At 46.9% G+C, this 22,707-nt stretch overlaps 3 protein-coding genes across 3 annotated transcripts; 2 read left to right on the top strand and 1 right to left on the bottom strand.

Moving 5' to 3' along the window:
- The first annotated feature begins 9,319 nt into the window (after nucleotides 1–9,319).
- LOC123062193 (uncharacterized) lies at nucleotides 9,320–14,534 on the top strand. Its single transcript, XM_044485575.1, has 3 exons — nucleotides 9,320–9,969; nucleotides 13,597–13,769; nucleotides 14,050–14,534. The coding sequence occupies exons 1-2, from the start codon at nucleotides 9,398–9,400 to the stop codon at nucleotides 13,766–13,768; spliced, it is 744 nt and encodes a 247-aa protein (XP_044341510.1). The 5' UTR covers nucleotides 9,320–9,397; the 3' UTR covers nucleotide 13,769; nucleotides 14,050–14,534.
- Nucleotides 14,535–19,395: 4,861 nt separating this feature from the next.
- LOC123058630 (stress response protein NST1-like) lies at nucleotides 19,396–20,286 on the top strand. The gene is made up of 2 exons (XM_044481334.1): nucleotides 19,396–19,645; nucleotides 19,724–20,286. Exons 1-2 carry the CDS (start codon nucleotides 19,430–19,432, stop codon nucleotides 20,105–20,107), a joined length of 600 nt encoding a protein of 199 aa, XP_044337269.1. The 5' UTR covers nucleotides 19,396–19,429; the 3' UTR covers nucleotides 20,108–20,286.
- An 890-nt stretch (nucleotides 20,287–21,176) lies between these two features.
- Nucleotides 21,177–22,394, bottom strand: LOC123058629 (uncharacterized). The gene is made up of 3 exons (XM_044481333.1): nucleotides 22,236–22,394; nucleotides 21,741–22,161; nucleotides 21,177–21,534 (listed from the first exon to the last, which is right to left on the bottom strand). The coding sequence occupies exons 1-3, from the start codon at nucleotides 22,350–22,352 to the stop codon at nucleotides 21,524–21,526; spliced, it is 549 nt and encodes a 182-aa protein (XP_044337268.1). The 5' UTR covers nucleotides 22,353–22,394; the 3' UTR covers nucleotides 21,177–21,523.
- Nucleotides 22,395–22,707: the final 313 nt, after the last annotated feature.

The raw sequence follows: 22,707 nt of genomic DNA, 5'->3' as shown, positions 1-22,707 counted from the left end.
TCATCGGAATTACGTGGTGCCCCTTTTAAAGTGAATGTGGTTGTCTCTAATGCCTAACCCATAAACTATTGTGGTAATTCGATAAGAGACATCATGGTATGCATCATATCCAATAGGGTGCAGTTATGATGTTCGGACACACCATCACACTATGGTGTTCCAGGCTGTATTAGTTGTGAAACAATTTCCACAATGTCTTAATTCTGTGCCAAACTCGTAATTCAGATATTCATCTCTATGATCATATCATAGATCTTTTATCCTCTTGTCACGACGATCTTTCAACTTCACCCTGAAATTACTTGAACCTTTCAATAATTCAGACTCGTGATTCATCAAGTAAATATACTCAACATCTACTCAAATCATCTGTGAAGTAAGAACATAATGATATCCACTACACGCCTCAGCACTCATTGGACTGCACACATCAAAATGTATTACTTCCAACAAGTTGCTTTCTAGTTCCATTTTACTGAAAACGAGGCTTTCAGTCATCTTGACCATGTGGTATGATTTGCATGTCACAAGTGATTCAAAATCAAGTGAGTCCAAACGATCCATCTGTATAGAGTTTCTTCATGCATATCTACCAACAAACATGGTTCGCATGTCTCAATCCTTTCAAAAATGAGCGAGTCCAAAGATCCATCAACATGGAGCTTCTTCATGCGTTTTATACCGATATGACTTAAGTGGCAGTGCCACAAGTAGGTGGTACTATCATTACTATCTTTTGGCATGAACATGTGTATCACTACGATCGAGATTCAATAAACCATTCATTTTAGGTGTAAGACCATTGAAGGTATTATTCAAATAAACAGAGTAACCATTATTCTCTTTAAATGAATAACCGTATTGCGATAGACATAATCCAATCATGTCTATGCTCAACGCAAACACCAATCTTGATGGTAGAGGGAGCGTACGATATTTGATCAACCTTGGAAATACTTCCAACACATATCATCATCTCACCTTTAGCTAGTCTCCGTTTATTCCGTAGCTTTTATTTCGAGTTACTAACACTTAGCAACCGAACCGGTATCTAATACCCTGGTGCTACTAGGAGTACTAGTAAAGTACACATCAACACAATGTATATCCAATATACTTCTATCGACCTTGCCAGCCTTCTCATCTACCAAGTATCTAGGGTAATTCTGCTCCAGTGGCTGTTCCCCTTATTACAGAAGCACTTAGTCTCGGGTTTGGGTTCAACCTTGGGTTTCTTCACTAGAGCAGCAGCTGAATTGCCGTTTCATGAAGTATCCCTTCGTGCCCTTGCCCTTCTTGAAACTAGTGGTTTCACCAACCATCAACAATTGATGCTCCTTCTTGATTTCTACTTTTGTGGTGTCAAACATCGCGAATATCTCAAAGATCATCATATATGTCCCTGATATATTATAGTTCATCACGAAGCTCTAGCAGCTTGGTGGTAATGATTTCGGAGAACCATCACTATTTCATTTGGAAGATCAACTCCCACTTGATTCAAATGATTGTTGTACTCAGACAATCTGAGCACAAGCTCAACAATTGAGATTTTCTCCCTTAGTTTGTGGGCTAAGAAAATCGTCAGAGGTCTTATACCTCTTGACGTGGGCACGAGCCTGAAATCCCAATTTCAGCCCTCGAAACATCTCATATGTTTCGCGACGTTTCAAAACGTCTTCGGTGCCTCAACTCTAAGCCGTTAAACTGAACTATCACGTAGTTATCAAAATGTGTATGTCAGATGTTCGCAACATCCATAGACAACGTTCGAGGTTCAGCACACTGAGCGGTGCATTAAGGACATAAGCCTTCTATGAAGCAACAAGGACAATCCTCAGTCTACGGACCTAGTCCGCATAATTGCTACTATCAACTTTCAACTAAATTTTCTCTAGGAACATATCTAAACAGTAGAACTGAAGCGCGAGCTACGACATAATTTGCGAAGACCTTTTGACAATGTTCAGGATAATTAAGTTCATCTTATGAACTCCCACTCAGATAGACATCCCTCTAGTCATCTAAGTGATTACATGATCCGAGTCAACTAGGTCGTGTCCGATCATCACGTGAGACGGACTAGTCAACATCGGTGAACATCTTCATGTTGATCGTATCTACTATACGACTCATGCTCGACCTTTCGGTCTCTTGTGTTCCGAGGCCATGTCTGTACATGCTAGGCTCGTCAAGTCAACCTAAGTGTTTTGCATGTGTAAATCTGTCTTACACCCGTTGTATGTGAACGTTAGAATCTATCACACCCGATCATCACGTGGTGCTTCGAAACAATGAACTGTCGCAATGATGCACAGTTAGGGGGAACACTTTCTTGAAATTATTATGAGGGATCATCTTATTTACTACTGTCGTTCTAAGTAAACAAGATGCATAAACATGATAAACATCACATGCAATCAAATAGTGACATGATATGGCCATCATCACTTTGCTCCTCTTGATCTCCATCTTCGGGGCTCCATGATCATCATCGTCACCGGCATGACACCATGATCTCCATCATCATGATCTCCATCATTGTGTCTTCTTGAAGTTGTCACGTCATCTATTACTTCTACTACTACAGCTAACGGTTAGCAATAAAGTAAAGTAATTACATGACGTTTATGTTGACACGCAGGTCATAAATAAATAAAGACAACTCCTATGGCTCCTGCCGGTTGTCATACTCATCGACATGCAAGTCGTGATTCCTATTACAAGAACATGATCATCTCATACATCACATATATCATTCATCACATCCTTTGGCCATATCACATCACATAGCATACCCTGCAAAAACAAGTTAGACGTCCTCTAATTGTTGTTTGCATGTTTCACGTGGCTGCTATGGGTTTCTAGCAAGAATGTTTCTTACCTACGCAAAGACCACAACGTGATATGCCAATTGCTATTTACCCTTCATAAGGACCCTTTTCATCGAATCCAATCCGACTAAAGTGGGAGAGACAGACACCCGCTAGCCACCTTATGCAACTAGTGCATGTCAGTCGGTGGAACCAGTCTCACGTAAGAGTACGTGTAAGGTCGGTCCGGGCCGCTTCATCCCACGATGCCGCCGAATCAAGATAAGACTAGTAACGGCAAGCATATTGAACAAAATCAACGCCCACAACTACTTTGTGTTCTACTCATGCATAGAAACTACGCATAGACCTAGCTCATGATGCCACTGTTGGGGAACGTAGTAATAATTCAAAATTTTCCTACGTGTCACCAAGATCAATCTATGGAGTCATCTAGCAACGAGGGAGGAGTGGATCTACATACCCTTGTAGATCGCGCGCGGAAGCATTCAAGAGAACGGGGTTGATGGAGTCGTACTCGTCGTGATCCAAATCACCGATGATCCTAGCGCCGAATGGACGGCACCTCCGCATTCAACACACGTACAGAGCAGTGACGTCTCCTCCTTCTTGATCCAGCAAGGGGGGAGGAGAGGTTGATGGAGATCCAGCAGCAGGACTGCGTGGTGGTGGAAGTAGCGGGATTCCAATAGGGCTTCGCCAAGCGCTGCGGGAGGAGGGAGATGTGTCATGGGAGGGAGAGGGAGGCGCCAGGGCTTAGGTGCGGCTGCCCTCCCTTTCCCCCACTATATATAGGGCCAAGGGAGAGGGGGGGGGCGCAGCCTTTGGCCCTTCCTCCAAGGAAGGGTGCGGCCAGGGAGGAGTCCCTCCTCCCCAAGGCACCTCGGAGGTGCCTTCCCCTTTTAGGACTCTTCCTTTCCCTCTTCTCTTGGCGCATGGGCCTCTTGGGGCTGGTGCCCTTGGCCCATATAGGCCAAGGCGCACCCCCTACAGCCCATGTGGCCCCCCGGGGCAGGTGGCCCCACCCGGTGGACCCCCGGGACCCTTCCGGTGGTCCCGGTACAATATCGATGACCCCGAAACTTGTCCCGATAGCCGAAATAGCACTTCCTATATATAATTCTTTACCTCCGGACCATTTTGGAACTCCTCGTGACGTCCGGGATCTCATACGGGACTCCGAACAACTTTCGGGTTACCGCATACTAATATCTCTATAACCCTAGCGTCACCGAACCTTAAGTGTGTAGACCCTACGGGTTCAGGAGACATGCAGACATGACCGAGATGACTCTCTGGTCAATAACCAACAGCGGGATCTGGATACCCATGTTGGCTCCCACATGTTCCACGATGATCTCATCGGATGAACCACGATGTCAAGGACTTAATCAATCCCGTATACAATTCCCTTTGTCTAGCGGTACGATACTTGCCCGAGATTCGATCGTCGGTATCCCGATACCTTGTTCAATCTCGTTACCGGCAAGTCTCTTTACTCATTTCGTAACACATCATCCCGTGATCAACTCCTTGATCACATTGTGCACATTATGATGATGTCCTACCGAGTGGGCCCAAAGATACCTCTCCGTCACACGGAGTGACAAATCCCAGTCTCGATTCGTGCCAACCCAACAGACACTTTCGGAGATACCTGTAGTGTACCTTTATAGCCACCCAGTTACGTTGTGACGTTTGGCACACCCAAAGCACTCCTACGGTATCCGGGAGTTGCACAATCTCATGGTCTAAGGAAATGATACTTGACATTAGAAAAGCTTTAGCATACGAACTATACGATCTTTGTGCTAGGCTTAGGATTGGGTCTTGTCCATCACATCATTCTCCTAATGATGTGATCCCGTTATCAACGACATCCAATGTCCATGGTCAGGAAACCGTAACCATCTATTGATTAACGAGCTAGTCAACTAGAGGCTTACTAGGGACATGGTGTTGTCTATGTATCCACACATGTATCTGAGTTTCCTATCAATACAATTCTAGCATGGATAATAAACGATTATCATGAACAAGGAAATATAATAATAACTAATTTATTATTGCCTCTAGGGCATATTTCCAACAGTAACAGGCTACACTACTCTAATGCAAGCAGTATAGAGGAGAGTAGGAGATATCTGGCGATCAAGGGGGGGCTTGCCTGGTTGCTCTGGCAAGAGAGAGGGGTCGTCAACACCGTAGTCGTACTGGGTAGCAGCGGCGTCGGTCTCGATGTCTAGCGAGAGAAGAGGGGGAAGAAACAATAAATATAATGCAAACAAAAGCATGACGATGCATGACATGACAAAGCGTGATGCTAGGCGTGCCCTAACGCGGTACGAGGTGGTACCGGTGAAGGGGGAAAACATCCGGGAAAGTATTCCCGGTGTTTCACGTTTTCGGACAGATGAACCGGAGGGGGAAAGTTGCGTGTTCGATATGCTAGAGATGTGTGGCGGACGAACGGGCTGCGTAACCGGATTCATTTCGAAATTCTGAGACACTTTTATGTACAAAACATTTTCATCTGATATACGGTTTATTTTATATGATCTTCTAAGGTTCTAACAATATTCTAAAATTTCTGGTTTTGTTTTAATTCGAGTTGACCAAGTCAATTTGACTGGTCAAAAGGGAGGTGGTGGCCCACATGTCACAAAGTTAAATCTAATCTAATAAATAAAAACTAACTTAAATGGAGCCATATATCATAGTGTAGCAATTACCTAACTAGTATGATTAGGCCTAATCTAATTTGAACAGTCCGGCCAGAGGCATAGCAAGCCTCACGCATGTGCACACATGCACCGCACAGGACACTCGGCCATGGCTACGGCCACAACCGAGGCCAAGGAGCGTTCAGTGGCAGCAAAAGGCAGCGGCGGCTGTGGCTATGAGCAGCAACGGAGATAGCAGTAGAAGGGAACAAAGACTCAACAGCAAGAGCATCAGCGTAGGAAAGCAGCAGCACTAGCAGTACAAGGTGCAGCAGCAGCAAACGACATCGACGACAAGAGGGTTAGCAGGTAAAATGATCAGCCGCGGCCAGAGGAGGAGCAGCAGCAGAAGCCAGCGGCCATAGCAGCGTGCGGGCAACAGGCAGGGCCGTGGTTGCGTGGGCGGAACGCTGGTGTGGCCGCGGCTAGCTCCGGCCATAGCGGCCATGCGAGCACGGGTGGAGTTACAGCGGAGAATCGACGGGGAAAAATATGCGGGAGGTAGCGCGGCTCACCGCGGAGTTCGATGACGCGCTCGGGGAGGCCAGGGACGACTCGACGGTGATGCAATCGGTGGCGAGGTGCCACGGCCGTGCGCGGAGAGGATGCCACGATGGCGGCGATGCGGTGCTCCGCCGCTTGAGCTGCTGCTTGGCGTCGATGAGGATGAGGCGGGCGGAGCTCCTCGACGTATTCACGTGGCTCGGGAAGGCCGTTAGTCAAGGACACGGCGAGGCGCGGCGACGAGCGAAGCTCGGTGATGGCGCGGGAAGAGGAGGCGGCGCGAGAGATGGGGGGAGAATAGAGAGGGGCTAGGGTTATGAGGGGCGCGACATAGGTCATAAGGCGTCGGGGAGGGGCTCGATGGCCGCCACGCACGCCATGGCTGCGACCATGGCCGTGGATGCGTGCCACGGTCTCCCCGCCTCCTGTAGCGAGAGGTGGGAGGCAAGTGGGGGGTTGGCCTGGGCCGTTTTGCTAGATGGGCCAAGTGCCTAGTAGGTTAGGTTTATTTCTAGTTTCATTTTCATATTTTCTTTGTGTTTTCATTTTCCACACTGTTTTGCAATTTAAGTTAATAACAACTGATTTTCGTTGCATTAGACATTCCATACGTAAATACTAGACAATGTATCAAGACCACACACAAGCTCTGGAAATATTCGGAAAGCCCAAACATTTATTTAAATTAAAATGTATCAATTAACCGTTGCCAGCTCAGTTTTAACTAGGTTAGGGGAATTTTATTAAATCAAATAATGTTGGCTTAATCATGATAATTAGTTAATGAATATTTGCAACACCACCAACATTTTTATTTGACAGTTTGAAGAAATAAGAATTTGAGTTGTTATTTGAAACTTGAATTTGACTCGGTTTTCATCAAGTGGCAGAATAGCTTTAACAAAACATGATGACATGGCACATTAGGGTGAGCTTACTGTAGCTCAATTGTCCGGGCGTCACAATTTCCCTCGCCGGAAGCCGTCTCGCAGCCGCCCGGGCGCCACCAAATCGGGAGGCAGTCGCGGTGGGATTCAGCGCCTCCGGCGGCCCGGCTGTCCATGTAGGCCTCCGCCTGGTCCTTAGGCCGCCGCCCGCCTCCGCTGCCCGCCGCTGCTCGCTGGCCCGCACTGTTGCCACCGCCTCCCGGCCCCGCCGCCGCCCCGCACTGACCCTGTCCTGCCGAGTTGCTGGCCGTGGTGTTCGCGACGGCTGTTGCCCGCCTCCATCGCTGCTCGTGGTGTTCGCGTCGGCTGCTGCCCGCCTTCGTCGCTGCTGGCCGGCAAAGGAGCACGTACAGGGGAGGTCGGGCTCCGGCCATGGCGACCACAGACGAGCACGGGAGCGGTGGCAAACGACACCGATCGAAGGGGGAAAATAGGGGGATTGGGATAGAAGCTCATCATGGGGAGGATGGCGCGCTCGGGGAGGTCGGGGAGAGCTTGATGGCGACGGATTTGACGAAGGCGGCCGACGTCCCGAGGTTGAAGAAGACGATCAAGGCGTTTTTACATCTTTGTTTTGGACCATTTGTTGGAGTTGCTCTTTTACATCTCCGATTTGGACCATCTGTTGGAGTTGAGCATTTTTCAAAGCTCCAAAACACACTTTTTGGCGGTCCATATTTTACATCTCCGGTTTTGGACCGCCAAAATTTGAACCATCTATTGAAGATGCTCTAAGAGGGGGGTTTTTAGGAAATAAATTAAGCTAATTGGTTTTATACCAAAATTTGGTCCCTCGAGTTAATTTCCTTGCTAGTAATACCGAAAACAAAATAATTCGCTATAGTCAGAAAGCAACAGAAAATGGTTACGCTTTGTTTTTTTTTGAATGAATACGCTTTAGTTGATTCATTGTTCTTTTGGTGCAATAAGTCGATTATATTTGTTTTATTGCAAAATTAATCATCTCTTTTTATCCAAGCTAATTTCATGTTTCTTTAAATGCAATGGCCGAGCCCACCAGCGAACAGGGTCGCTTTATCCATTGATGGGGCTTTCTCCATGGTGGATGAATCGGCGTCGGCTGGTATGATCTTGAGGAGACATGATGAAAGTGTGATCTTTGTGGCCTACCGTTGTCTATTTAATTGTAATGATGCACTAGAGACGGAGCTACACTCGCTAATGTAAGGTATGGCTCTGGCAGTCCAACACACTAACTTACCGGTCATCCTTCAATCCGATTCCTCGGATGCACTTTTGGCTTTGACTGGAGACAACCTATCCCAGTCGGCATATGGTCATTTAGTTGCTGAGATCAAGCATCTTATAGTAGAGAAGGAGTTTATTCCACTAAAGATTAAACGTGAGCAAAATAGGATAGCAGATCGTTTGGCTTTCTATAGTCGTACGAAGAGTACTACTGTTGTGTGGCTAGATAGAGGTCCGACCTATATAGAGGAACTTTTGCCTCTCGATTGTAACCTTATTCATTTGGAATAAAACTCCTTTACCCTCGCAAAAAAAGCAACATGTATTTGTTATGTGATTTTTTTATTTGGTTCTTTTAGTCATACATTTTGAGTTTTCTAAAATTGTTCTATTTAACTTTAAGGATGTACAGGTTGCATTTTCAAACTGTGCAACCCGAGTATTTATAATATGCAACTTACTTTTGTATTGCTCAATATGTTTCAACTATTAATTTGATTTTGTAAACTTCATTTGCACTTTTCTGCACATTTTCTGTGTTTTGTGCAAACTGTTTCTTACTACTAATCTCCTTTTTGCTATTTCCTAACGAAAATATTACTTCTTTATTGTGCAAATAATTTATTGTGTTATTGAATATTTTTTATTTTTACCTATCTTTAATATTTTTCTTTAGGAAAAACTTACAACCTGCTATTTATCAACTGTCAAGGCAGTATAAAGAACATAAGAAGTGATACAGATTACATTCAGATTCATAGACCACATATCAGCGACTACAAGGAGTAGAGCGAGCTGAGTGAGCGTCACAATCATCGATCCTCCTTTATAGTATAAGCAAATTTTATTGTAGTAGACAATCAAAAAATCGTCATGCTAAGATCCCACATGATAAACACTCCAGAGCGTCAATCGTCTTCAGGTATTTTGATCTTCTGATTCTTCTATATTTTCAGTCTAGGTATGAAAATCAGCTATCTAGCCAAACATGTCCTGATAAACCATTACGATTCTAACTCGAAGGAGAAAACACGGTTAATGAGAAAGACAGCAAACTGTACCATTCGGCCCACATGTCATTAGCAGCCGTAATTTCCTCTGGACGAAAATAAACAGACAAACAAACCGCATAATTCCCCATCCGCAGTAACCCCTAAACCCTTCTCTCCGCCTCGCCAGGATGCTCCGCCGCGCCGCCCCCTCCGCCGCCACGGCGCTCCTTCGCCGCGCCCTCTCCAACTCACCACGGCCACGCTCCTCCGCCGCGGCCACCGCAGTCGCGTCCTCCTCGGCCGTGAACTCCATCCTCCTCCGCTCCCTCAAGGAGCACTACCTCGAGGTCTCCAAAATGACGCCCCCGCCCAAGATCAGCCCGCCCAAGCCCTACACCATCGTCAAGGGCGCCCTGGACCAGACTTCGGGCCCCGTGCTCCGCCGCAGCTACGGCGAGGCCGGTGAGGAGATCTCCATCTCCGTCGCCAGGCTCTCCAACATCATGCCCCCCGGCGCCGACTCTGACTCCGACGGCTCCGACGGCGCAGGTGGGGTGAGCGGGTCAATCAGCCAGCTCTTCCTCCACGTCGACATCTCCAGGCCGGAGAGCAGCAAGTCGCTGCAGTTCCTCTGTGGATTGTACCCCGACGCCGTCGGGATCCATTCCGTCTGCCTTCGGTCGAAGACGGCCGCGTCTGGTGCGGTGGCGGTGGCCGCGGCGGCGAAGGGCGGTGGCGAGTACCAGGGCCGCATCTTCCAGTGAGTTATTTCTTCTCAATGCGTGCGAATTTGATTGTTTGTAATTTTGTTAACACATGAGCTTGTACGGTAAAGTCAGTGCTTCAGTTTTAGGAGGAATCTAATTTGTTGCGCAATATAAAACTGGTTAATAGGTTATTAGGTTGACCGATTCGGGGAGCTGGTGATCTGGTGTTATATGTGTAGAGGCTTTGTTGACAACATCCTTTAGATTGATTCTGTCTGATAGAATTGAGTAAAACAGATTTTCTATTTGTTAGCTATGACACGACCTATTTGTTAACTAATCAATGTAAGACATAGGCTCAAAGATGGTGGTTTCATTCATAATCAATCGATCATAAATGATGGCAGGCAATTCAAATTGAAACTTTAATAAGGGCACCAAGAAGTAAGAACATCCTGCAAGTGGTGTGAGGAGATATTTCAGCTGCATATTGCCTGTTGTTTTGTATGAAGTAGCTGTTGGCAATGCGTCATGAGAACTGAAAGCATGGATATTTTGTGTCAAAGGAAGAGTTTTAGGTATACCAATGTGCTCAGAACTTGGTACTCGTATGGGAATCTTTCATTGCCAAGTCCTTTTGTAGTTAGTACTCTGTAGTCACTATCTTTAGAATTTTACATGTTGTGAACAAATGGTGATTTGCTATCTTAGAGATGGTGATACTTCGATAAAGAATCTTAGGCCTGTGGCCCTGCAACAATGGCTGGCTGCCTGCAGACATAGGATGATCTTAATGTTGCATGATGGTATACTTGGTTAAATTACTGCTATCGTGTCTTGAAGGAAATAGGGGTGTAGAATGCATGTGCCTACTTGGTTCCAATATGCACAATGCTGGAGAAGTTCGAATTGAAATATGTAGTATAAATATCAAGGAACCGCATATGTTGGGACAAAGTTTTAGAAAACTGAACTTTTAGGGGAGAAATTACTTAACCACAACTATTGGGGTGGTCGGTTATAGGAGCCCACCCCAAATCTTGCGTCACAGCTCAGTTGACAGTGACTCTGACCTGCAGGCACACTGATTCATATCTGATGTGGCAAAATGACCAAGATGATACTGCCTCGTCACACACTCACCTGGAATGGGTTGAACCCAGCCTGGTTGGATCGTTGTCCACCAATATATCACCCCGCACCCATCAAGGCAATGTAAGACTGCGGTTGAACTGTTAATTCATCAAATTTCAGACCAAAGCCCTAATACAACAACAACAATAACAAAGGCTTTAGTCCCAAACAAGTTGGGGTGGGCTAGAGCTGAAACCCATAAAATCTCACAACCAACTGATGGTTATGGTACATGGATAGCTAGCTTACCCGTCCATGACTAGTTCTTTGGTGATATTCCAGTCCTTCGGATCTCTCTTTACGGACTCCTCCCATGTCAAGTTTGGTCTACCCCAACCTCCCTTGACACTATCAACATGTTTTAGCCGTCTGCTATGCAATGGAGCTTCTGGAGGTCTGCGCTGAATATGCGCAAACCATCTCAGATGATTTTCGACAAGCTTCTCTTCAATCGGTGCTACCCCAGCTGTGTCACGTATATCATTATTCCGGACCAGATCCTTCTTTGTGTGTCCACACATCCATCTCAGCATGCGCATCTCCACTACACGTAAACTGTTGAACATGTCGCCTTTTAGTCGGCCAACACTCAGCACCATACAACATTGCGGGTCGAATCGCCATCCTATAGAACCTGCCTTTTAGCTTTTGTGGCACTCTCTTCTCTTGTCACAGAAAAAGCCAGAAGCTTGGCGCCACTTCATCTGTTCGGCTTTGATTTGATGGCTCACATCTTCGTCAATATCACCATCCTTCTGCAGCATTGACCCCGAATTTCGAAAGGTGTTCTTCCGAGGTACCACCTGCCCATCAAGGCTAACCTCCCCCTGCTTGTGCCTAGTAGTACTGAAACCACACCTCATGTACTCGATTTTAGTTCTACTAAGCCTAAAACAGACAACAAGTTTGTCTCCATAGCTCTAACTTTCTATTAACCCCATCCAACTATCATCGACTAGCACGGCATCATCCGCAAAGTGCATACACCATGGGATATCTCCTTGTATGTCCCTTGTGACCTCATCCATCACCAAAGCAAAAAGATAATGGCTCAAAGCTAACCCTTTGTGCAATCCAATTTTAATCAGGAAGTCATCAGTGTCGCCATCACTTGTTCGAGCACTTGTCACAACATTATCGTACATGTCCTTGATGAGGATAATGTACTTTGTTGGGAGTCTGTGTTTCTCCAAGGCCCACCACATGACATTGTGCGGTATCTTATAAAAGGCCTTCTCCAAGTCAATGAACACCATACGCAGGTCCTTCTTTTGCTCCATGTATCCCTCCATAAGTTGGCGTACCAAGAAACTGGCTTCCATGGTCGACCTCCAATGCATGAAACCAAACTGATTTTTGGCCACGCTTGTCATTATTCTTAAGCGGTGCTCAATGACTCTCTCTTAGCTTCATTGTATGGCTCGTCAGCTTAATTCCACTTTAATTAGTACAACTTTGAACATCCCCTTGTTTTTGAAGATTGGTACTAATATACTCCAGCCATTCTTCTAGCATCTTGTTTGCCTGAGAAACGAGGTTGAAAAGTTTAGTTAGCCATACTATCACTATGTCTCCGAAGCCTCTCCACACCTCAATGGGGATACAATCAGAGCCCATCGCCTTGCCTCCTTTCATCTTTTTTAAAGCCTCCCTGACCTCAGACTCCTGGATGAAAGCCCATTGCTATGTCTCAGACCAAAGCCCTAATCTCAAATATATATGTACCAGCCAGCATGTGGCAAAGCAGCATTCACTCCGGAAGCATATTTGATGTAATTTTCATGAAGTTTAGGGGCATTGCCATGAGGATGGTGGGTGAGGGCGCTGAGTAGCTCAGGAAGCCTCACATTCGAGGCTTCCTGCCACTAACGGGAAAACGAATGGCCTGTGAGATTAAGCTGTTTTTAAGCTTTTGATCAGGGATAGCTTCTGGCTTATTTGGCTGGTCTATGAGCTCTTCCAAACCCAGCCTTTTTGTCACTCAGATCTGGCCAGTGGACCCTGTAGGTCGGAATTGCTGTTGACCTAGCTAAACATATGATTTGGGTTGTAACCATGTGCCCCAAGAGTTATGGTTAAGTGAAATAAATTCCATAAGTTGTGGCTTTTTGAAACCTCTATGTCCCAATAGTTATGGTTTCTTGATATTTATTCTAATATTAAAGATCATTTACATTGTTCTCCAGTGACCCAGTCACCTTTGTTTGAATAGGCCCTCTTGAGAGCGGATATCAATGCAGATGGATATCCAAATTGAATTTCTTATAAGCACTGATCCTAACCCTTCTGTAATAATCGATGAGTTGTCCTGTGTGCTGCTATTGTTTGCAACTTTGCATAGCTGCTTGGATTGTGGTTGCTTGTTTTCCCTGGTATGCAGAAGCATGTGATGTTTAATTTTTAATTGCCCGCTGATAGAGTAATTCGGTTTGTACTGGTGCTAGCCTTGTTTGTACATGATAATACTAACAAAGTAACAGATGCCATGAGTGTTAACTTGCTAGGTTTTATTTATAATTTATCGAAATTTGCGTTTGGGTTGACAGAGAGTTGGATGAGAAGGTGCGTGATGCATTCCATTTTTACATTGAGGCCCGTGGCATAAATGAGAAGCTCTTCCCGTTTCTACAAGCGTGGCTCTATGTGAAGGACCACCGCAACCTGATACGCTGGTTTAAGAGTGTGGGTGCAGTCATCAATGAGCCAAAGCCCGAGTAAGGTGTGTTACCGTTTTCCTATGTGCATTGCATCTTGCAATATCTCGTCTGCCGCATCTTTCTTGCATTGAAGTTCATGGGAACGAATATTGCTGTCACTATAAATCAGTGTGTTCTGTTACGTTATTGGGCTGTTAAGGTAATATTATGGCTGTTCATGAGAAAATTAGTGCAAGCATTGTCAGTTGTAATGCTACTACAACGAGTTATCAGTTTGAAATACAATCACTAGTATGAGCTGGGGTACCTCATAGTGTTGATGTACAGTTTTATGCTTTTCAGATGACAAGTATGCCTCGCTCAAGATCACCCGTAAGGCGACTGCGGAAGTTGTTGCCTGTTGGGAGAACCCAGAGGATTGAGAGTAGTGCTAGTAGTATAAAGTTGGCTTGGGTACAAGATAGTGCCATCAACTAATTAATATATATTGCCTTGTCTTTAGTTTTGACTGTACCACTTCGGGCTTTGGAGGATGCGTGATAGTGCCACTGGAGGGCTTAATTGCATGTCGCTAGCCTCTGATCCGCCGCCGTATCACATCCTGAGGTGGTTGGCAGGTTCTCAATTATTCCACGACCGTGGGTCATACTTGTGCATGGCAATCATGCATCCTTTTGTGCAAAGGTGCGTGCATTTCAGATAAACATTTTTCTTGCTTTCTCCGGCATTGTGTGGGTAGTCTCATCGAATAGTGGCAAATTTGACAATTTTGACCTGTGGATGAAATCATTTCACAAAATAAACTCTCTTTAAAAGAAATTCACTCAGCTGACCTTTTTGAGTGGCGCCCGACACGAAGGCGTCACACTACACTGTGTAACGCCTGACTGACAGGCGCTACACGCCTGACCAGCGTAGCATCTCGGACTGCCGAAAAATTACTAAGTCAATGTGCAACGCCTAAGAGCTAGACGCCACACTATACAGTGTAGCGTCTAGACCCTAGGCGTTGCACTATACAGTTGCCGCTGCTTGCAGGCGCGCAGCAAACACAGGGCTACAAAACTGCTAGCACTAGTAGTAGTACTCCAACGAGACAAGAAAGCTGCTAGCCGCAGCAGGTGCAGCTGCATGCACTGCTATTCCATCCATCCAATCCTTGATGCAGCTGTTGCAACGTACAGGGAGTAAAGAGAGGGCTGCTGCGCGTGTATCCGTTCCGGCCTATCTGAAAAGACGTGATACCCAGCTGCTGCATGCGATGCATGGAGATGGAGGCGAAGTTCCTTGCGCTGGCTTGAGGCGACGTACGTGCAGTGCAGTGCAGCTGTGCAGGATCTAGTCAATACGTATAGTGCAACGCCCGGAGGCTAGGCGCTGCACAATATAGTGTGGCGCCTAGCTCTTAGCCGCTGCACATTTACTTAGTAATTTTTACGCAGTTCAGGGTGCGAGGCTGGCCAGGCGTGTAGCGCCTGTCAGTCAGGCGTTGCACAGTGTAGTGTGGCGCCTCCGTGTCGGGCGTTACTCAAAAAGGTCAGCTGAGTGAATTTTCTTTAAAGGAAATTCATTTTGTGAAATGATTTCATCCACAGGTCAAAATTGCCAAATTTGCCTCGAATAGTGATGCCGTGGCTTCCAGAAAAGCTATCATCGCCGTAGTACAATCATGCGCCTATTTTGTTGCCTGAATGGTGCTTTAGTCCTCTGTTTTTTTTTGCCTGAATGGAGCTTTAGTCCTTCGTGTATACCACGCTAGTAAACATCTGTGATGCAGAAACAACGAAACTGGCGGATGTCTTTCCCGCAGAGAAAAAAAAGAAACGGTCGGTCGTCTGAGAATATCTCAAGACAGTATTATTGTAGATGAGACGCTGTCAACCTAGATGTATGCTCATTCCCATCTGGGTTCTGGCCTTCTGGGATACCATTAATGTTAGGCTCGCTCCTCGCAGCCCACAGCATTTCTTGGCTCTCGGCGGTTCAGGATCAAACCCTTAATTTCGCTTTCAGGCTCAGGGTTGAAGGTTAATTTTGGGTAATGTCTCGACGCCTAAGACTAGTCACAGTGAGAGTAATTTTAGCAGTAACATCGAATCCAACTAAGCAAATTTACTTATGTAGCAATGAGTTAATGCGGGGAGAGATAGTTTGAGTAACTTAGCTAGTTACTGTAACATCACATGTCCTAATGCAATACGAGTCTATAACCTAATAAATAAGGCTTTGCGTGTTACCATACTAATGTTACTACTCACTATAAAGATAGTAATATAGTCTAGAGATATGTGTATGTTACTAGTGTATGTTACTCTCCATTTTGGCTAGTCTATAAGATCGGCCAAGCACGACGTCAGCAGACTGCATAGAGGATCAGGCCAACCATTCGGCCGCCATGTCAGCCAAGTTGCTGCCGCCTTACACGCCATGCGCGTGCTTGTTTTAAGTACACGCCAAGGCAACACACAAACGTCATGGCTGGGAAACAAGCTAGCTCTACTACAAGCACGCACAGTGTATCGGCAGCTCCGGTCACTCTCTACCGTAATGATATGGATTAGAGAGCCACTAGCTTGACCCCGGTGCCAGAACCACGACCAATTAATTGACCATGAACAGCAGCCTGGCAATCGACGGCCGTCCACAAAAAAAGTCGAAACACGCGGAGTGGTTGGTCACTAAACTACTAGCGCGCCAGATCAGCCCTAGGCCCCAGCTAGATAGGGCTGCTCCCCGGGTCACGCACGGCACGAGAGGAGCATAGCATAGCACGGCGACCGGCGAGCGGCCGCCGTGGAACTATCCGGAGCAGGGAGATAACGGGGGCCCCAAGGATCGCGCGCCCATGCCTCGTGTCCATGGCGACGTGGCGACGTGGCGCATGGCGCGTACCGGCGGAGAGACGCGAAGTGTGCGTGCGTATAATGGCTGACGTCAGCCCGGATCTAACCTGCCTAATCGGGATAAACTCGAAGGGGGGACATGATCCCAAAAGGTTTGGCCACGCGCCGATATTTCCATATTTTTCCCATGACCTCTTTCATGACGACGACGTGATGCGCACGGCTGATGATGACCTGCTCACGCGCCCGGGGAAAAGGATCATGACACGGACGATATTTTACAGCCGGATAAGTGAGCGGGTGGTCTGGTATGATGTCTGCGTGTAAAGAATTGTTAAGTTTCGCTTGAAGTCTGGTTAATGGACGCCCGCCCACGTTTGCGCTCCTTCAGTTCACAAACCTATGGCACGACCTTCAAGCAGTGCACCTCAATCCGGATCAACGGGACTCAATCTCATGAAGATGGACAACCAATGATGCTTACAGCGCAGCCTCTGCGAACAGAATTTTCTTTACTGCAACCATCAAGCAGGACTTTGCCACAATGGCTTGAAACTCTGAGGCCCCGCCGAAGTGCCAGTTCTTTGTTTGGCTGGCGATTCAAGGACGTTGTCTTACGGCTAATAACCTTGTCGAGCGTGGGTGGCCACATAGCTCAACCTGTTTGCTATACCAACAAACTCCAGAGATGGCGATGCATATATTGGCGACCTGCCCATTTGCGCAAGGGTTGTGGCTTCGAGTGCTTGACTTGTTGATGATGCCGAGCGACATGGCGCTGCTGCCCACAGATGATACCCTCCCGGGCTGGATGACATGCACTTCGGGGAGGCTCACGAAGGACGCGAAAAAAACTTGAAGATCGATCAATGCGCTCATTTGATGGTCACTATGGAAGGAGCGAAACGCCCGTGTCTTCAGCCAACAAGCCTCTACGATTGGTCAGGTTCTTTCCAACATACAGGAGGAAGCAAATATATGGATCGATGCTGGGAGACGTCGGGTGATAGCACTAATTGAAAGGCCCAGGGAGCCTGGTTGAGGGCTAGTTTAGAAACAACAAAAACAACAACAACAACAACAACAACAACAACAACAACACCACCACCACTATTCTATTCCCCAACCCCAACCTCCGCCACTCCTTGTTTTCTTTCTGGTTACCCATTTGTAACATTTTACTCCTAATCGCGACGAAAGCAACCAAGCTGCATTTCGTCAAAAAAAATTCATTGCAGTAATGCTATGTAACTGACGTCTTAGTGAAGAGGATGAAAAACAAATTCGCTCCTCACAAACAAAAAAATGTTGTTTGCTGGCAGTTTTAGTTACGGCGCGAGATCAATTGATGGCAGCTTCTACTTGCTTTTTCTTAAAAAATATATCTTTTCAGAAACTGCCATGCTGTTGTGAAGAAACTGTCAACCTTTATAGAACTAAAATGGATTGGCTAGGTGCCAGTTGACTGAATTCCTAATTTGGGTCAGTTAACTGTTCTCCACCCTCGATCTCCGATCTAACGATTGCTAAGTCGTCTTCAACCTGCCAATGCATCTTCTTCCAACCATTTGACGGAGCATCGGCCGAACCGCCGGCCACCACCACCCGCAGCCGATGGCGCTATCGGGCAACCTCGACGCCCCGTCCTTCCCGGAACCTCCTCCCACCACCATGCCGCTGCCGCCTCCGACCATCCCTCTAGGCCCAGGCCTCGCCTTTTCTTCTCTCCAGCAAACCTTCACCATCACCGTGCTGTCCCCCCTCCCCAACCGCCGTGCTGCCTCCCCCATCCCCCCACCCTAAGATAGATGATGGGATAGCCAGCCCAGCGAGCTTCTTCCTCCCCTCCGGCGAGTTCTTCCTCCTCTCTTGTTGTTTCTCCGTTCAACCAAAAACCGATTGACCGCAAATTTAAAAGTCAGGCAATTGACATGTATCTATTATGGAACTAAAAATGTCATACAATATAAAAGTTCGCAAATGTCACTCACTCCCAGCAAACGTTCGCCAGACAAGAGGGTCCTATCATTGGATCGCGGATTTTTTGTCCAAAAGGACCCCCTGGCCAACAGAATTGCCAAAAAAGACCACATGTCAAAAACATTGTCAAAAAGGACCCCCTCGCTAGTGGCGGCAGGCGCGGCAGGCGACACGTGGCGCCTGCCGCCGTGCCAGGAGGCGGCGGGCCCGGCCGCCACCGGAGGAGGCGGCCACCCCTTGCGAACGGATTATCGGCAGTGCTTCACGCCGCGACGGAACGGGGCTGGCCAGGTGGGCCCGGCCGCCACCGGGTGAGGCGGCCTCCCCTGGCGCGGTCGGTGCCTGGCCGACAGGCCCTGCTGAGAGCGGGCCCCGCCAGTGGGCCTCGCCGCCACTGGGTGAGGCGGCACCCCTGCCGACAAAAAAGAGCTGCTGCTGCACGCTGACTGCACGGAAGGCGAGGTGCACTGTTGCTGGCGGCATCTTTGCATGCGCGGGAAAACGACACTGATTCCGTGACTCACGGCGCTGATTCCGATACAAATTTCGCTCTTTCTGATGATTCAAAAATTGACGCTGATAGCCTGCTTTTGCTTTAGTCATGCGCGGCGACAGGTTCCCTGTTGCAGACTTAGCTAATTCCCTCGCGCGTGCTGGCTATTGCTTGAGAGGACGCGACGGCACTGCAGAAATACACTCACTCGTTGCGGGAATCCGAGGTTCCCTGTTGTGCCGACACTACAGGGATCCTAAAATATCCCGCCTAATTTCCTCTGGTCTCGCTTATTTTCTCGCCATCATTAATCGTCTGAGCCTATAAAAGAAGACACCGAGGCTCTTGTCCAGCCATCCTAGAAATCGCCAGTGCGCAAAGTGTGTAACACATTTTTTCAGTCGATATGAGTTTGCCTTGTTCAGATCAAAGCATTAGGCCGAGGAAAATGAAGAATGCAAGTTTGCCTCCTGGGGTGGCAGTCCTGCGGTGTTGGTGTGGCGATCTTTGCAAGGTGAAGGAGGTGACGGATTTTTCTGATTGGTTGGGCATGAAGTTTTTCATGTGCGCCAATTATGAGGAAGATCCTGCCGTAGCTCTTTCAGAGTACGACAAGCCTCCGGTATGCTTTAACCATCACGAATAGATATTGTTGGTATTTTCATTGATTCTTTAGTAACATTCTTGTTTCTTGTTGTAGTCTCCTCCGCCTCTGTGCATGTACTATCGTTGGATTGACACGGAGAAGCCGGCTTGGGCAGTGACTGAGATTCGTGAAAGAAGTCGCCGTGCGTGGAATACTTTATTTGCGGAAGAGCGACGCGAGAAGGCGGAAGCTGAGGAGAAAGCAGAGCAAGAGAGAGAGTTAAAAGAATACTATGCGGAGCAACACCGTTTTTTTCAGGAAATGGAAAAAAAAACAGGGAAGAGGCTCGTCGCATGGAGGAGCAGGAACGACAGCGAAAGGAGGCTCGTGAGGCTGAGAGGCAGAGAAAGAAAGAAAGGGCTCGCGAGGCCAAGGCAGCAGAAGAAGCTGGCGATGGAAAAGGAAAATATCCACGCTGGACTCAGTAGATTCTTGTGATAGTATTTTAAATTTCGCAATCATTTGTATCTTTATTTCTGCACTTTAATGTAGCTTTATTTCAGGAGTTAAATGTAGGTTTATTCCTACAATGTATCTTATTTTCAGTTGTGCCGTGTCGTAATGGAAAAAAATATAGTTTAAGAATAAAGTAGTGGCATTTTCTTTTCCTCCACTAATATCGAACATCGTGCAACAACTACAAAATAAAATTAAGATAGAACATAATGCCCTACAATAAGAGAGTACAAACTAATAATGCAAGTACATCCGAATTAAACGGTAGAACTGGAATAAAACTACATGAAGGCATCATCATCATCCTCCATCGATGCAGAACTCTTGCCCTTCGAGGATGTAGAACTCTTACCCTTGGACGATGCAGAACTCTTGCTCTTCGAGGATGCAGTACTCTTGCCCTTAGACGATGCAGAACTCTTGCCCTTTGATGATGCAGCACCCGGAAGCGGCGGCATGAAGATATCATCTTCATCCTCGCTCTCCTCAGTCCATAAAAATGGATGATTTTCTGCAGTCCTTCTGAAAGTTTCACTCTTCGGCTCCACTACATTCTTCCACCTTGCACGCAACCTAAGAAGTTCTTTACGTACCTCCTCATAGGTCCTTTCAGGCCACCCAGACCTACGTAATTGGTGAGCCAACTCATTCATTATGGTGTCACTACCGGTGAGTTCGTCCCATGGAACTATCCTATTGTCCATCCTGAAATCGGTAGCTAGCCTCAGAAGAGTCCTGCTCATCCCAGGGTGAAAACTACGATCGAAAGGATAATGGGACATCTCGACTACACTACACTCGAATGCTTATCCACCTCCGTCTGAAGGGGGTTTTATAGGTAGAGAGGAGAAAATGGCGGGAAAGAACGAGTGCAGTGGAGCGGGATAGTATGGCGGGAGATATAGGCGGGAAAAATTGTTCCTGACTGGTGCATTTTTATTTCAGCAAACATAGATGTTCAAATCGAAAAGTTTGATACACACATATATAGATACAATGGGTCGCGCACGTGCATAGATGAATCACCCTACTTTATGATGATCACCTGGCCTTTCCTTACGACCGGAAGGGGACAAGCGATTAGGTGGCCGGGTCACACGAAGACCGCGGCCGTACTCCAATTCGGCTTCATGTGTCTGCGAGTCCTGCGTAGGTGGTGGAGTCGCGAATCCTTGTTGCGAACCTGAAGCGTAATTGTACGCGTATGGTTGTGACTCCGGGGGGATAAAAGATGGGCCAATAACATCCCCTCCGAAGAACTCTGTAACTAATGATGTAACCGTGTCGCCAAGATCATGTGATGCTCCCCGAAGGCCTGTGTTGACGCCATGATCATGTGATGCTCCCCGGAGGCCTGTGTTGACGCCGCGTTGGGTGTTCTCATCGCCCCAATTAACATCAGGTGTGTCCTGCACATAGAAACATTTTAAACAAATTGTTAGAGGATAATATATGATATCATTGTAAATGCATTGAAATGTAAACATGACTACCTGAGCATATCCCTCTCCTATACTGTCTGGCCATTGTACTTGGTGCTGGTTTAAATCTGGTACACGAGTCTCCTCGGGCATGGGGATCCCTCGCGTGGAGAGAAACGGCTGAGATCCCTCACCTTGGGTGTATGCATCATATCCTGTGTACGCATATGGGTTAGGGGAAAGAAACTGCTCGGGCATCGAATCCAAGCCCGTGCCATGGTCCTGAGATGTCTGCCCCTGACGAAGCTGCATCGAAGAAGAGCGATGCAGTGGTAGAGATGAGTCATGTCGTGGCAATGTCGTTCTAGTACTCGGACCCTCCCCCCATTGCTCATGGCTCGTACGCGCCTCGCTCGGTCTGGACGACGGTGCCGCACTCGGTCTGGCTGACCTCGCTACCGGCATGTATGCTCCAGTGGCAACGTCGTCGCCTCTACCGCATCTGAACTTCTTTGCCACGAATTGTTGCAAAAGTTTCTGGAATGTCTTGCGATATGGGCCCTGGGCCGGCATGCTATCCGTAGCCATCTGCCCTACTTCGTTGACATTTTCAAGCTGAATAATATTTGAATGTTATTTAGTTCAAATGATTATGAAATGATGGACCTAAAAAAGTTACAAGTGATTACCAGGTGGTCACGATAGTAAGCTGCATGCAGCTCAACATGTCTCCGCGCCTGCTCCTCTTGTGTGAGATGTGTTGGTATAGTAGCTGGCTGACTGGCCAGGCTAGCACGTGTGTTCATGCAGTACCACTGCTTGTACGCTTGATCTGTACTTCCATCGTACGGCCTGCAAAATTAAATAATTACATAAACCGTTGTGATGAAAGCAAAGCATCTTCACGTATCGTATGATCATCGTAAAAAAATAATGTACATAAAATATACCTTAGTTGACGCACTATATCTGCTAGCGCTTCATTTGTCCACTTGTGTACCCATTCACTGTTCTCTTCCCTCCAATCGTATAAACTCCAACCCCTGCCCATATTGGTTAGCCTGCAAATTACGTAACAAAGTGTGAGTTTAGTAAATTAAAAATGACACTAACTATTTAGGGATGTCACATCTTACTTATGTGTTTCCTCGTCGATACGTC

Source organism: Triticum aestivum, chromosome 3A (assembly GCF_018294505.1).
Source record: "Triticum aestivum cultivar Chinese Spring chromosome 3A, IWGSC CS RefSeq v2.1, whole genome shotgun sequence".
Lineage (NCBI taxonomy): Eukaryota > Viridiplantae > Streptophyta > Magnoliopsida > Poales > Poaceae > Triticum > Triticum aestivum.
The sequence above is the reverse complement of the archived record's forward strand: the minus strand, read 5'-3'. Positions and strand labels throughout refer to the sequence as shown.

Coding starts and splice junctions, on each gene's coding strand:
- LOC123062193 (XM_044485575.1), top strand. CDS start 9,398: ATGCTCCGCCGCGCCGCCCCCTCCGCCGCCACGGCGCTCCTTCGCCGC. Junction 9,970..13,596: donor TACCAGGGCCGCATCTTCCA/GTGAGTTATTTC, acceptor TTGGGTTGACAG/AGAGTTGGATGAGAAGGTGC.
- LOC123058630 (XM_044481334.1), top strand. CDS start 19,430: ATGAGTTTGCCTTGTTCAGATCAAAGCATTAGGCCGAGGAAAATGAAG. Junction 19,646..19,723: donor CAGAGTACGACAAGCCTCCG/GTATGCTTTAAC, acceptor TTCTTGTTGTAG/TCTCCTCCGCCTCTGTGCAT.
- LOC123058629 (XM_044481333.1), bottom strand. CDS start 22,352: ATGAACACACGTGCTAGCCTGGCCAGTCAGCCAGCTACTATACCAACA. Junction 22,162..22,235: donor CTTACTATCGTGACCACCTG/GTAATCACTTGT, acceptor AATATTATTCAG/CTTGAAAATGTCAACGAAGT.